At 51.8% G+C, this 10,908-nt stretch overlaps 1 protein-coding gene across 2 annotated transcripts; it reads right to left on the reverse strand.

Annotated features, from left to right (window-relative positions):
• Positions 1 to 2,452: 2,452 nt before the first annotated feature.
• LOC102737322 (keratin, type II cytoskeletal 2 epidermal) lies at positions 2,453 to 10,415 on the reverse strand. Of its 2 annotated transcripts, XM_031041946.2 has the most exons (10): positions 9,635 to 10,415; positions 8,432 to 8,646; positions 8,026 to 8,086; positions 7,132 to 7,227; positions 6,339 to 6,503; positions 5,908 to 6,033; positions 4,845 to 5,065; positions 3,680 to 3,714; positions 3,184 to 3,582; positions 2,453 to 3,108 (listed from the first exon to the last, which is right to left on the reverse strand). In XM_031041946.2, the coding sequence occupies exons 1-10, from the start codon at positions 10,241 to 10,243 to the stop codon at positions 3,032 to 3,034; spliced, it is 2,004 nt and encodes a 667-aa protein (XP_030897806.1). In that variant the 5' UTR covers positions 10,244 to 10,415; the 3' UTR covers positions 2,453 to 3,031. The 2 variants fall into 2 exon arrangements, with proteins under 2 accessions (XP_030897806.1, XP_081675277.1); XM_081819151.1 differs by having other exon boundaries at positions 2,453 to 3,569; positions 3,682 to 3,714.
• Between the last annotated feature and the right edge of the window lie 493 nt (positions 10,416 to 10,908).

Genomic DNA, 10,908 nt, shown 5'->3' on the forward strand with positions numbered 1-10,908 from the left:
ATGAGCTGGAGAAAGTGTTCTCCCAGCCCTCGAGGAGTTTCTAGTCAAAATAGGCAAAGAAAGAGCCAGCCACAGTGGGTCCCCAAACTTTCTTCTGCTCTAGCTTCTCCCTATGCACCTCGGGGCTCCCTCCTCTGGACCTCCCTGACTGAAATCCTATCCCCGCTCTAGCCCTGGCCAACTCGACAGCACAGACAGGGCTCTTTCCACCTGAGCTGGAGAGATATGTAGAGATAATCTCATACTATCTCCTTGGGAAGAGAAATGACTGGTCTGATGTTGCACAGCAATTGCCCCCAAGGTGAAGGTCAGCATTTAAGTCTCCCTACTCCTGGTGAAAGGCCTCCCCATCCTCACAGCAAAGAGGAGCTTGAGTGTCCCACTCAAGCAGACTTTCTGGATGGGGTAAGCTGTCCAAGGACTCTCATTTGAGTTGAGAGGGAAGAGTGTGGTAAAGGGGTAAAAGGGGGAAAGAAGCTCATTTGAATTCAGACCAGGACTCACAGGTAGAGAAAGGGAGGGAACCACCGGAGGGAGGGTGTCCCAAATACTCTGCCAATCATCAGGATGTAAATAGTTAACCCAGTTCCCAATGGAAATAGAGCTCATAAAACCCTACTGCCTGTGCCCATCTCCCTTTTGAAGCCCAAGATCTGACATGTCAGTTACCAGATTTGGTGGAAGACGAGCAGAGGTAGGAGAGGGCTGTCCCAGATTCTGGACTAGTCTCCTGTGACACTTAGGAGGAAAGGAGACTCCATCCCCCAAAGCTGGCCCCTCACTCCATTAGGTGCTTACAGCCAGATTTCTTTCAGGCCTCAGGCCTGTGTCCCTCTGAGCAGGCTCATTTTGCTATTGGAGCCCAACATGAAAGTAACACGTGTCTGAGTAAATCGGAAGAGAAGGGCTTCGTCCCAGCTAGAGTAGAAGTGAGGAGTGTGAACCATAGATGGGGTGAGAGATTCACACCACCAATAGTCTCAGCAATTAAGGTAGTTGGGAATAAAAGCTGCCACCTTTCCTGCCTCACCTTCTTTCCCCTCAGAAAATTATCAGAACAGCTCACCATTCCTGAAGCCTTTACACAGTACATGAATTGGGGAGCGGAGGTCTGTTTTCTATGCCCACCCTGGACCTTATCTGTTTCCTTACCTATATTGGGGGCTCAAAATCACTGATGTTAAGGCTCCATTCCAGCCCTAAATGTCTGGGAGACTAGGCCCTGTTTAAGGCTATGTTCATGCCTGCATGGTAAATACACCCTAAAACAGCCAAGCCCCTTGTCCTTCCCCTTCCCAGCTGGTACCCTCACCTCCACAGACCTCTCCCACCTAGCCAAGGCTGCGTCGGCCACAGCACCCTTGACTGGTCAGCCTCAGCTACTGTCTGTCACCCTGTGGCCTGCAGCCTTCAGAGCTCTCTCTTCCCACAGCCTCAGACCTGGGGCCAGCTGGTCTGGGATCAGGTGAAACCATCTATTCCTTATTAATGCCTCCCCTGCATTGCTCAAAGTCACCTCAATAGCCTCAACTAAGGCCTCACCAAGGCTTTGAAGCTAAAGTAAAATGAAAGAGAAAATAATCTCCCAGGATTTTTTTTTCTGAGTTGTCTTAAGCCACATCTGCTGCATCGAATACCACATACATATAGCTTGACCGGACCCAACCAAAACTACCAACTCCCATTTGGGCAACTCTGGCCAATCTAATCCCAACCCCAAGAGCCCAGCCCTTCCTCAGCTCCACGAAGCTCCAATGAGGTGACAGGCCTTTGTGGGGAAGAGGCTGAAATCATCCCAACCATAGGGGAAGGCTGCCCTGATTGGGATGTCCGGGGCTAGGGCGTCTCAGAGGGCTGTTGGATGTGGGGCCCCAGTATCTGCTGAATGTGTTGGGGAATTTCTCTGATGGAAGTGGAGAAATGTTCTGTGAAAATAGTGGTTGTTTATTTTGGAGATCACTTTATAGTCCTCCAGAGACTTCCCCAGATCCTCTTCTTCAGCCTTCATTGAGAACTCCTGCTGGGGACTTAGGGCTTCGGGGATGTAGAGTGTCCATGACCTAGGTTGAGGTAAGGGAATTTGGCCTTGGAAGCTCAGAGCTGCAGACAGCCTGGATGGAACTCAAGGGGCTCAGCTGATTTGCCCTGAGGAGAAGGGACTTCAGATCAGAGCTCTTGTCAGAAGAGGGTTGGGGGGGTGGGGGCGGGTAGTTGTGGGAAAAGCTTGTTAAGAGTGGCTTTTTCTGGGAAAGAGAATTTTCCACAAATCCCGCTGTCACCTTCCTGGCACTATCACAGTCCCCAGATCTGGCAAATACTTTCTGAAAACATCACGCCCACACCCCGACTCCAGGGCTAGCCCCTCCTGTCTCTGTTCTTAAAGACTTCCAGAAAAAAAAAAAATATATATCCTTGGCTTCTCCCAGCCACACTGCCTCAGGGCAACATGTCCCTGCTCCAAGAAGCTTCTCTTTTATCATTTCCCAAAATCTCCATTTTCTGCTATCTTAAGTCAGACAGGCAATGAGTAATAGCTCCTGGCTACCCACTTCTGCCAAGGCTTGACATTAAACACACACCGCATGTTATAAATTGCAAATGAAGGTTTATTGTGCAGACACCAAGACCACAGTACTTTAGATGCAGAGCCAGCAAGGTGGGCTATATACACAGGAACATGTTTCCCTGGGGGCAGGGCCACGAGAAAGGTGCAGGCTTTGAGATGGGGCCCTCAACAGAACAGTCGTCAGGAGAAGGACCACCAAATGGGCAATGCAAGGAGGGGCCAGGAAAGGGGGCATGGCCGGATGTACAAGGCCAAGCAATGCAGAGTCTTCCCTAGGGCTCAGAGGGTGTCACTGGCTCCCACTAACTGGTTTGGAGAGAAGATATTTCAAACATGGTATGTGGGCATCCTTTTCCTCCAAGATGCCACCAGAGGTGGATGACAAGCTTTGATTTGCTGTCGATTGGATGTACAGAGACAGGCTTCTACATTCTAAGTGGAAGAGTCAAGACGGGAACTCCATCCTTATCTAGAAGAGAAGGTCACACTGGAACCGTAACCTTCACCTGAGCCAGAACCACCCTTTTCAGAGCTGAAACCTCCTCTAGAGCCACCTCCAGAGCCGTGTCCCCCTCCAGAACCAGAGCCTCCCCCAGAGCCTGAACCTCCTCTGGAGCCACCTCCAGAACCATATCCTCCTCCAGAGCTGGAGCCTCCTCTGGAGCCACCTCCAGAGACATATCCCCCTCCAGAACCATATCCTCCTCCAGAGCCAGAACCTCCTCTGGAGCCACCTCCAGAGACACCATATCCTCCTCCAGAGCCAGAACCTCCTCTGGAGCCACCTCCAGAACCATATCCTCCTCCAGAGCCGGAGCCTCCTCTGGAGCTGCCTCCAGAAACGTAGTCCCCTCCACCGCCACCTCTGGAGCTGGATCCTCTGCCTCCAGAGCTGTAACTGCCACTTCCAGAGCTGTAGCCTCCTCCTCCAGAACTGGATCCTCTACCTCCAGAACCATAGCCTCCAAAGCCGGTCTTGGATGCCACGCTCGAAGACATGGTGCTGCTGGTCACGGCTGCAGAGAGAGAGAGTGTCCCCATGGAAATTCTGACTGCCTCGTCCTGCGTCCTCCCATTACACCACCCACGGCACAGGAACACCCCACTACTTACACATAGTCACGTTGCTAGTGAAGTCTCCAGACATCCTGTCAGGGAGAGAGAAAATAGCTTGTGGCGGGGCCCTTAGGCTCTGTGTCCATATTGTTCTAGAGCTTCCACCCGCGAGCATGCACCTCGACCATCAGCCACCAGGGCTTCCAGAGCCCGCTCTCTCCCGTGCTTCCAGATCACAGAGATGGGCAGGCCCCACGTTTGTCCACACGGCATAGCAGCCCAATGCATCCCAATTTTTTGCTCAGATGAAAATGATCAAAAAGCAAATTCACTTCTGATTTGCAACCCATTTTTGAGTTTAAATCCATGATATCGAGTCTGATATTCTGAACCCAAGCCACGCTAGAAATTTTGAAACGAGGCTGCACTATGAGCATCCAATTCAGAAAGAACTACAACTCTGTACAGCCTCCCCATTCTACCCTCCTGCCCTCGCCTCCTCGGCTGCATCAGAAATCTCTCCCACTTCTTCCTGCAGGCTGGGCATAGGAGGCATGGCCTCGAAGACAGGTGCAGAGCAATAGCCTAAGCAAAGCGGCTCCTTCCCTGTCATGCTGGCTTGCTGGTGGCCTGGGGTAACTTGTCCCCTTCCGGTTGCTTCAGCCAGATGAAATCACTGGGGATGCTACTACCAAGGACAAAGGGCTCAGACAGGGCCCTCAAACAGAGGAAGGAAAGGTTCCCTTTGGGCGGTTAGCAAATGATTCAGTTTGTCACCCAGGAAATCTGCACAGAACTAGGTCTGGCACCTGCTGCCGGGGAACAGCCAGCCAGTCAGGCCTCAGCCAGTCAGCACCTTCCAACGTGGTCCCCGGGCTCTGGGTCACAAGGTGGAGGGAGAAGACACCATGCACCCTGCTTACCCATAAGCCAATGTTTCAGGCTGTCTAGGACTAACCTGTTCTCACAACATTTTATTTTCTCTTTCAGAAAAAAACAAGATTAACTTATTGCTTAATTTAATCTGCCTTGATAGTCATTCCGTATTGATAAATCTACAACTGCACACTAAATGCTTTGGGTGGTGAATGGCTGCTTGAGGAACATCGTGATGTCAGCTCTCAGCTGTCAGAAGGCCCTGCTCCACCCCCAGCTTTCCCTGCCTTGGCCTCTCGCCCTGGTCCTAGGAGGGAGTGGCTTCTGCCTTCCCAGTGCCCCGCACCTGCACTCCTCGCCCTCCAGCAGCTTGCGGTAGGTGGCAATCTCGATGTCCAGTGCCAGCTTGACGTTCATGAGCTCCTGGTAGTCACGCAGCAGCCGGGCCAGATCCTCCCGGGCCTGTTGCAGGGCGACCTCCAGGTCAGAGAGCTTGCTCTGAGCATCTTTGACGGCGTGCTCTCCCTTCTGCTCAGCATCTGCGATGGCTTCTTGCACACTCTTACACTGGGAGAGAGGAAGAAAAGGTTTCTGTTGGTCTGGAGAGTGGAGTCGGCCTGGCAGGGGGGAGGGGGAGCGGGTGTGTTCAGGGTGTGGGAAGCCAGACTCACTGGCCCTGGAAGGGTTGGGTCCCTCCGGAGTTAATGCGAGGCACAAAAATTGATGCTAAGGCCTGCTGTCATTTCTGGGGCATTGTCTATCAGTCACCTCTGCCTGGACCCTTACGCTTTCCCCGTAATGAGCTTTGTCCTCACAGCACAGGGCATTATCCCAGCTTACAGCTGCAAATGAAAACATCCGACGTGGACCACTTCACAGAACTTCTCTGCCCCTGGAGTCAACTCTCTGCCCCACATTGTCTCTTCCAAGCTAACCCCCACCGGCTGGCCAGCTCCCTGCTACACCCACTGCCCCCCCCACACACACCACCGCCCGTGCTTGGGGCCCGTGCCAAGCACGGAGGCCGAGCTCTGCCTCCAACCCCCCCACCTCCGCCCCAGCCAGAGGACCTTGTGCTTTATTTGTTATCACTCCCTTTCATTTATGGAGGCAATCCGAAAGGTAAAACACTTCTTTCCCTGCCCTAATCCTCACTTTGGAATGTCTCTTAGACCACCATAAAAATTGTTACAAGCCTTAAATTATGTTATGCTCGAGATGTTTGGGATCAACATATGCTAGATTAGAATTTCTCAGTTTCTCCTCTCTCTCTCTCTCACACACACACACACACAAACACACACTCACACACTCCAACCCCCCCCCACACACACACCCATACACGACCTCCCACCCCCGCAAGCCCCACTCGACCCCTGAAGCCGCACAGCCCTCAGAGCTGCGCCCACCTGCTTCTTCACATGGGCGATCTCCCCTTGCAGCCTCTGGATCATGCGGTTCAGCTCACCGATCTCCATCTTGACCTCCTTCAGGCTGTCTCCATGTTTCCCCGCCATCACCTGGAGCTCTTCATACTGTACGGGAAGAGGAGGACAGTGGCAGCTTGGAGGAAGCCTGGCTTGAGCCAAGGAAAGTCTAATACAGGGTGGGTCAACCAAGCCACCTTCGTGAGCAGTGGGGGACTGTCTCACATCCCCAAAAGGACTCGGTGCCATTCTCAGTTGAGGGCAGTTTTGGTCCTGTGAACACTCTTGCTTGAGAATGATGCCCAACTTCTATTAGACAAAGACACCCGTCAGCTCACTGGACACTTTCCAGCCGAGGTGAAACCCAGCTTTTTAGACAAAGCTGTGGTTCTCTCTGCTCTCCGCGTACTTGCCTTGCTGTGGTACAGCGCCTCGGCCTCGGCCTTGCTCTTCTGGGCGATCTCTTCGTACTGGCTCCGGACCTCGGAGATGATGCTGTCCAGGTCCAGGCTGCGGTTGTTGTCCATGGACAGGATGACGCTGGTGTTGGTGATAGTCTCCTGCACCTGGTACAGCTCCTGCAACACGACGGGAGGTCTGGCCATGGCTTCCCTGACCATAGCCAAGGCGGTAAGGAGGCATTCCCCCTCCCCAGAGTTAGGGAAATACAGACTCTCAGACTAAGCTGAGTGGGATATGATGGGTGGGATGAAAGCGAGATAACCACCAATCCTCACCCTCTGCCAAGGGTGTCCAGAGAATTATGGGAGAGGAGTCTATTTCTGAGCCTCCTGCTGGGTAGCCTTCACCAGGTAGACAGTGTTGATAAGTTTGATGCCCCCAGAAAGAAGCATGTGGATGACAAATGTTTTGGAAAATGTGTGTACACATGGGCACAGAGGGGAGGTCTGAAACACGTTAGACTTAGGGATGGGAAAAGGACAGCTCTTTGCCTAAGGGCAGCAGGACATTTGAGGAATGAAGTGAAGGGAATTTGTCCCGGGTTTCCTGAACCTTCCTTCATCAGAGAAGATAGTTCTCTCCTCCAAGACCTACACCCCAGAAACCCCTAGTGGCCTGGAATGGTGGCAAGTGGGAGTCAGCCAGTCCATAAACCCCACTCATCCCACCTTTTCACCCATTGGGAAGGACTGCTTTGAAGGGAAGAGTGAGAAGCAAGGGTCTCGCCAGGAGCAGCCTCCTTACCGCCTCAAAAAGGAATTTAATGAACTCAAGCTCCTGGGTCAGCACATCTGCCTTGGTCTGCAGCTCCACCTTGGTCATGTAAGTATTGTCCACGTCCTGCAGAAAATGTGAGGGGTTTCTGGCAAAACTCACCCACGGCTCAAGGTATGGGCCCCACCCTCTCTCTGTCTCTCTCTTCCACCCAGTCCCTGTCAGTGGCTCTCCAACATCGCAGGCACCTCAGGTGAGCCACGTCTCCACGGGTCATCATTTGGCACAGAGTCCACAATGCACCTCGACTACGGGCCGGGTGCCCTCGTTCACTGCTCATGTTCCTCAAGACCATCAGAGCTCAGGCGGGACGAGCTTTGTCAACCATTGTCTCCCTCCTGCTTGAGACACTGTGTGTTCCTACTATGGAACCTAATGGCCTCTGTGGCTTTTATCAGCCCTCAACTCTCCCTCCTGTCTGTCCATCCTACCTCACCTGAACTTCTCTGGATTTTACACCAAAGCTTCTGCAGCAACTGGGCTGAGAAGCTACATTTCTGCCTTCTAGCCCAAACTCGTCAGCATAACTGACAACATCTTTAGGCATTCTAAGGGAGGTCCATCCCTTCCTCAGCTCTTTAGAAGACAACTGAAGTGCTTTCTGTGTTTGCATCTTGCAGGGCCCAATATAAGCTTGAAGGAGGTTATTGGTGAGAATGCTCCAGCAAATCTGCAGAGCAGCTCCAGAAGCTTGAACTGCAGAGACACTTTTGTTTTCAAGAGAACCAGCGGTGGACCTGCTTCACCCTTTTCCCTTAGTTACTGCTGTTTCCACTCAGAGTTCTTCTCCTGCTTGTCTGCCTGGACCCGGTGGGCTTCTGAAGCCTCCTCAGTCCCACCCAGCCATGACATTCCCTTGCTCACCTTTTTAAGGGTCACAAAATCATTCTCAGCAGATGTGCGCTTGTTGATTTCATCCTCATACCTGTGGGGACCCGGGGACACAGCTGTTAGATCAGTTCTACTTTGTTTACTTTTTTCTTTTCCTTTTCCTACTGGACTCACCCCCAAATCTTCCACTCTCTAAGAGTATAAAACACCTTCACTCTCCAAATGGTAACTATGATGTCCCAAATAAGGATGCTTTTCTATAAATTAACTCCCAAACATGTGAAGAAAACATGATCTCTAAAGCCCTCAATGTCTTCCTCACAAATAGTCGGCACACACAAATTATCACCACAAATGCAATGGGGACATGAGTGGCCTCCTGGGGGAACAACCGGATGGCTACGATCAATATTTATTTGGCATTTACTTGGCCACCTACTTCTTCTTAAAATCCTCAACAAGATCCTGCATGTTGTTCAGCTCTGAATCTTGGGATGTTCGTTCTGCAGAGAGCGTATCCACATATTTCGTCAGTTTGGCAATGTACGCTTGAAAGATGGGCTCCAGGTTGGTGGAGCGGGTGCTCACGTCCAGCTGCTGCAGCAGCTCCCACTTGGTCTGTAGCACCTGGTTCTGCTGCTCCAGGAACCGAACCTACGGGGACCAGAGGAAGAGCACAGGAGCTCTGGGTTTCCCTTCCCACCAGCGGGACTCATTTGCCAGAGACAGCTCTGACCCTGCTTCGGGACATAAAGAAGTCTACTCGGCTTTGTGCTCACAAGTTGGATGCCGGATCCAGCTCGAGCTCCCTGCCTCCACACTTGGAAAGTTCTACAGACCCCTAATGTTACGTCTGGTACTTTCCACACAGAGAGCTCTTTTTCCTACTTCACCACCCACTATCTTGTTTGCAGCTGCTCCCAAGACTCCAGGCCATTTCCTTCTCCCATCCTAGTTGAATTCCCTGCAAAAGTCCCATAAAGTCTTGGGCAAACCAAAAATAGGCGTCCACTGGCACTGCTCCTAAAGGTGCTGAGTGTGAGAGCACTGCAGGGCAGGGCTCCTCGGTCTGGTTTTTAAGAGCCTCGTAAATTTCTTAGGCAAGTTCATCTGCCTTGAAATAGGACAAAACCCTGTAATGCTCAAAAGTGACACCAATAAAGACTTTACGGGTCACAAAACTGAGAATGCTTCTCTTGAAGGCAGGAATTTCATTCATCCCCAAGCAGGTTCAGCTTCCCAGAACTTAAGAGAGTAATAACTTCCAGGGAAGGAAAGACTATCTCAGAAGATGTCTTACCAACTTCTTCCAACACCTGCTGCCGCTTGGCCTGAACTATTCAGTCCATTACTTGTCTATAACAGTTTTCCCATGATTTTCAGAATTTTCCATAAATCTTACTTATTTAGGCTGAAACAATAAAGCCAAAGGCATACATAATTCTTAACTGCAGACTGTCTCAGAAGACGCAGCCCAGGAAGCCAGCCTCTTTCCCATTTGGGAAATAAGCCAGGCTAGTTTGACGACACCAAGGGCTCCTAAAAGAAACAGGAGCTCTTTCCTATGTGCTGTTTCCTTTCCAGTGAGTAGTGGAAGTAGGGCATCCTGAGCATCAGATGGAGCCAACTTCTCATGACTCACCTTGTCAATGAAAGATGCAAATTTGTTGTTGAGCATTTTGATCTGCTCCCGTTCCTGGGACTTCACGTTCTGGATCTCTGGGTCAACTTTCACGTTGAGAGGCTGCAGGAGGCTCTGGTTGATGGAGACTTCGTGGATGCCTCCACTAGGGAATCCTCCAGGTCCAAATCCGCCAGGACCCCCAAAACCTCCAAAGCCACCGCCACCTCCAAAGCGGCCTCCGCCAAAGCCGCCGCCTCCAAAGCTGCCTCCACCGAAGCCGCTGCCTCCACCGAAGCCGCTGCCTCCACCGAAGCCGCTGCCTCCACCGAAGCCACTGCCTCCTCCAAAGCCACCTCCTCTGCCACCAAATCCACCACTGGAGCCAAAGCTTCCACCTCCTCCAGCCACACTAATGGAGATGCTCTTGGTGCCTCCAAGGCCAACAAGACTCTGACTGCCAAAGCCACCACCGTAGTAGCCCCCTCCGCCACCACCATGGCGGCTCAAGCAGGAGAAGCCAGTGGCCGATCTCCGGCTCCCACCGGAGACCACGGCTGAGCCACTGCTAAAGCCCCGGAATCTTCCTCCTCCTCCTCTTCGAGATCTGCACGAGATCTGACAACTCATGATGCCTCTGCCCAGCGAAGAAAATTGGGGTTTCCGAGACGAGTTAAGGCTGGAGAATACGCTCTGCTGTCGGGAGACAGTCAGGGTCCCCTTTTATACCTGCCAACTAGGTGTTGGTGTGCATGGGTGTGGGCACACTTATGCATGGGTTTGGTCTGCCTGGAAGCTACGCCTGGTTAGTGATTATCAAGCTAATAGCCATTAAAAGTCTACTAATCAGCTCTATCCCAAAACTTGCTTTGACTGCAAACTTCTCCTGTTTATCTGGGCATCTGTCATGCAATTCGATTTTTGTGAAATCATCAAAAGAGGAGATCAGGACATGGGTTTCTCAATCTGAAAAAAAGACCTTCTGCAGAATGCCGTTCCCTGCTCTGGACCAATCCAAAGGAGGGCAGCTACCACCAGGCCTGTGCTGGCTTGCCATCCGGTGAGGCTGACGAAAGAGGCGACAGGTTTATTAACTACAGGGGCCCCTCAGTAGCAGCCTCAGAGGCCTTGCTTGTCCCTCTGCCCCAGGAAGAGTGTCAACAAGTGCTTTGGGGGAGTACAAATGCAACGTGGGCAAGTATGCATACTCTTACAGAAAGAAGTTGGCCTAGGATGCTTCAAAAGAGTTGTCATTTTTCAAAATATCTTGACTCCTTCCCATATCACACCAGGAG

Source organism: Leptonychotes weddellii, chromosome 5 (genome assembly GCF_054177405.1).
Source record: "Leptonychotes weddellii isolate Sample4059 chromosome 5, ASM5417740v2, whole genome shotgun sequence".
Taxonomy (NCBI): Eukaryota; Metazoa; Chordata; class Mammalia; order Carnivora; family Phocidae; genus Leptonychotes; species Leptonychotes weddellii.

What these genes read in the sequence shown, in the direction of transcription:
- LOC102737322 (XM_081819151.1), bottom strand. Translation starts at nt 10,243, where the DNA reads ATGAGTTGTCAGATCTCGTGCAGATCTCGAAGAGGAGGAGGAGGAAGA. An exon ending in AGGCGCTGTACCACAGCAAG is followed by an intron (nt 6,034 to 6,338) that starts GCAAGTACGCGG and finishes CTTCCCGTACAG; the next exon opens with TATGAAGAGCTCCAGGTGAT. An exon ending in TCGCCCATGTGAAGAAGCAG is followed by an intron (nt 5,066 to 5,907) that starts GTGGGCGCAGCT and finishes CCTCTCTCCCAG; the next exon opens with TGTAAGAGTGTGCAAGAAGC.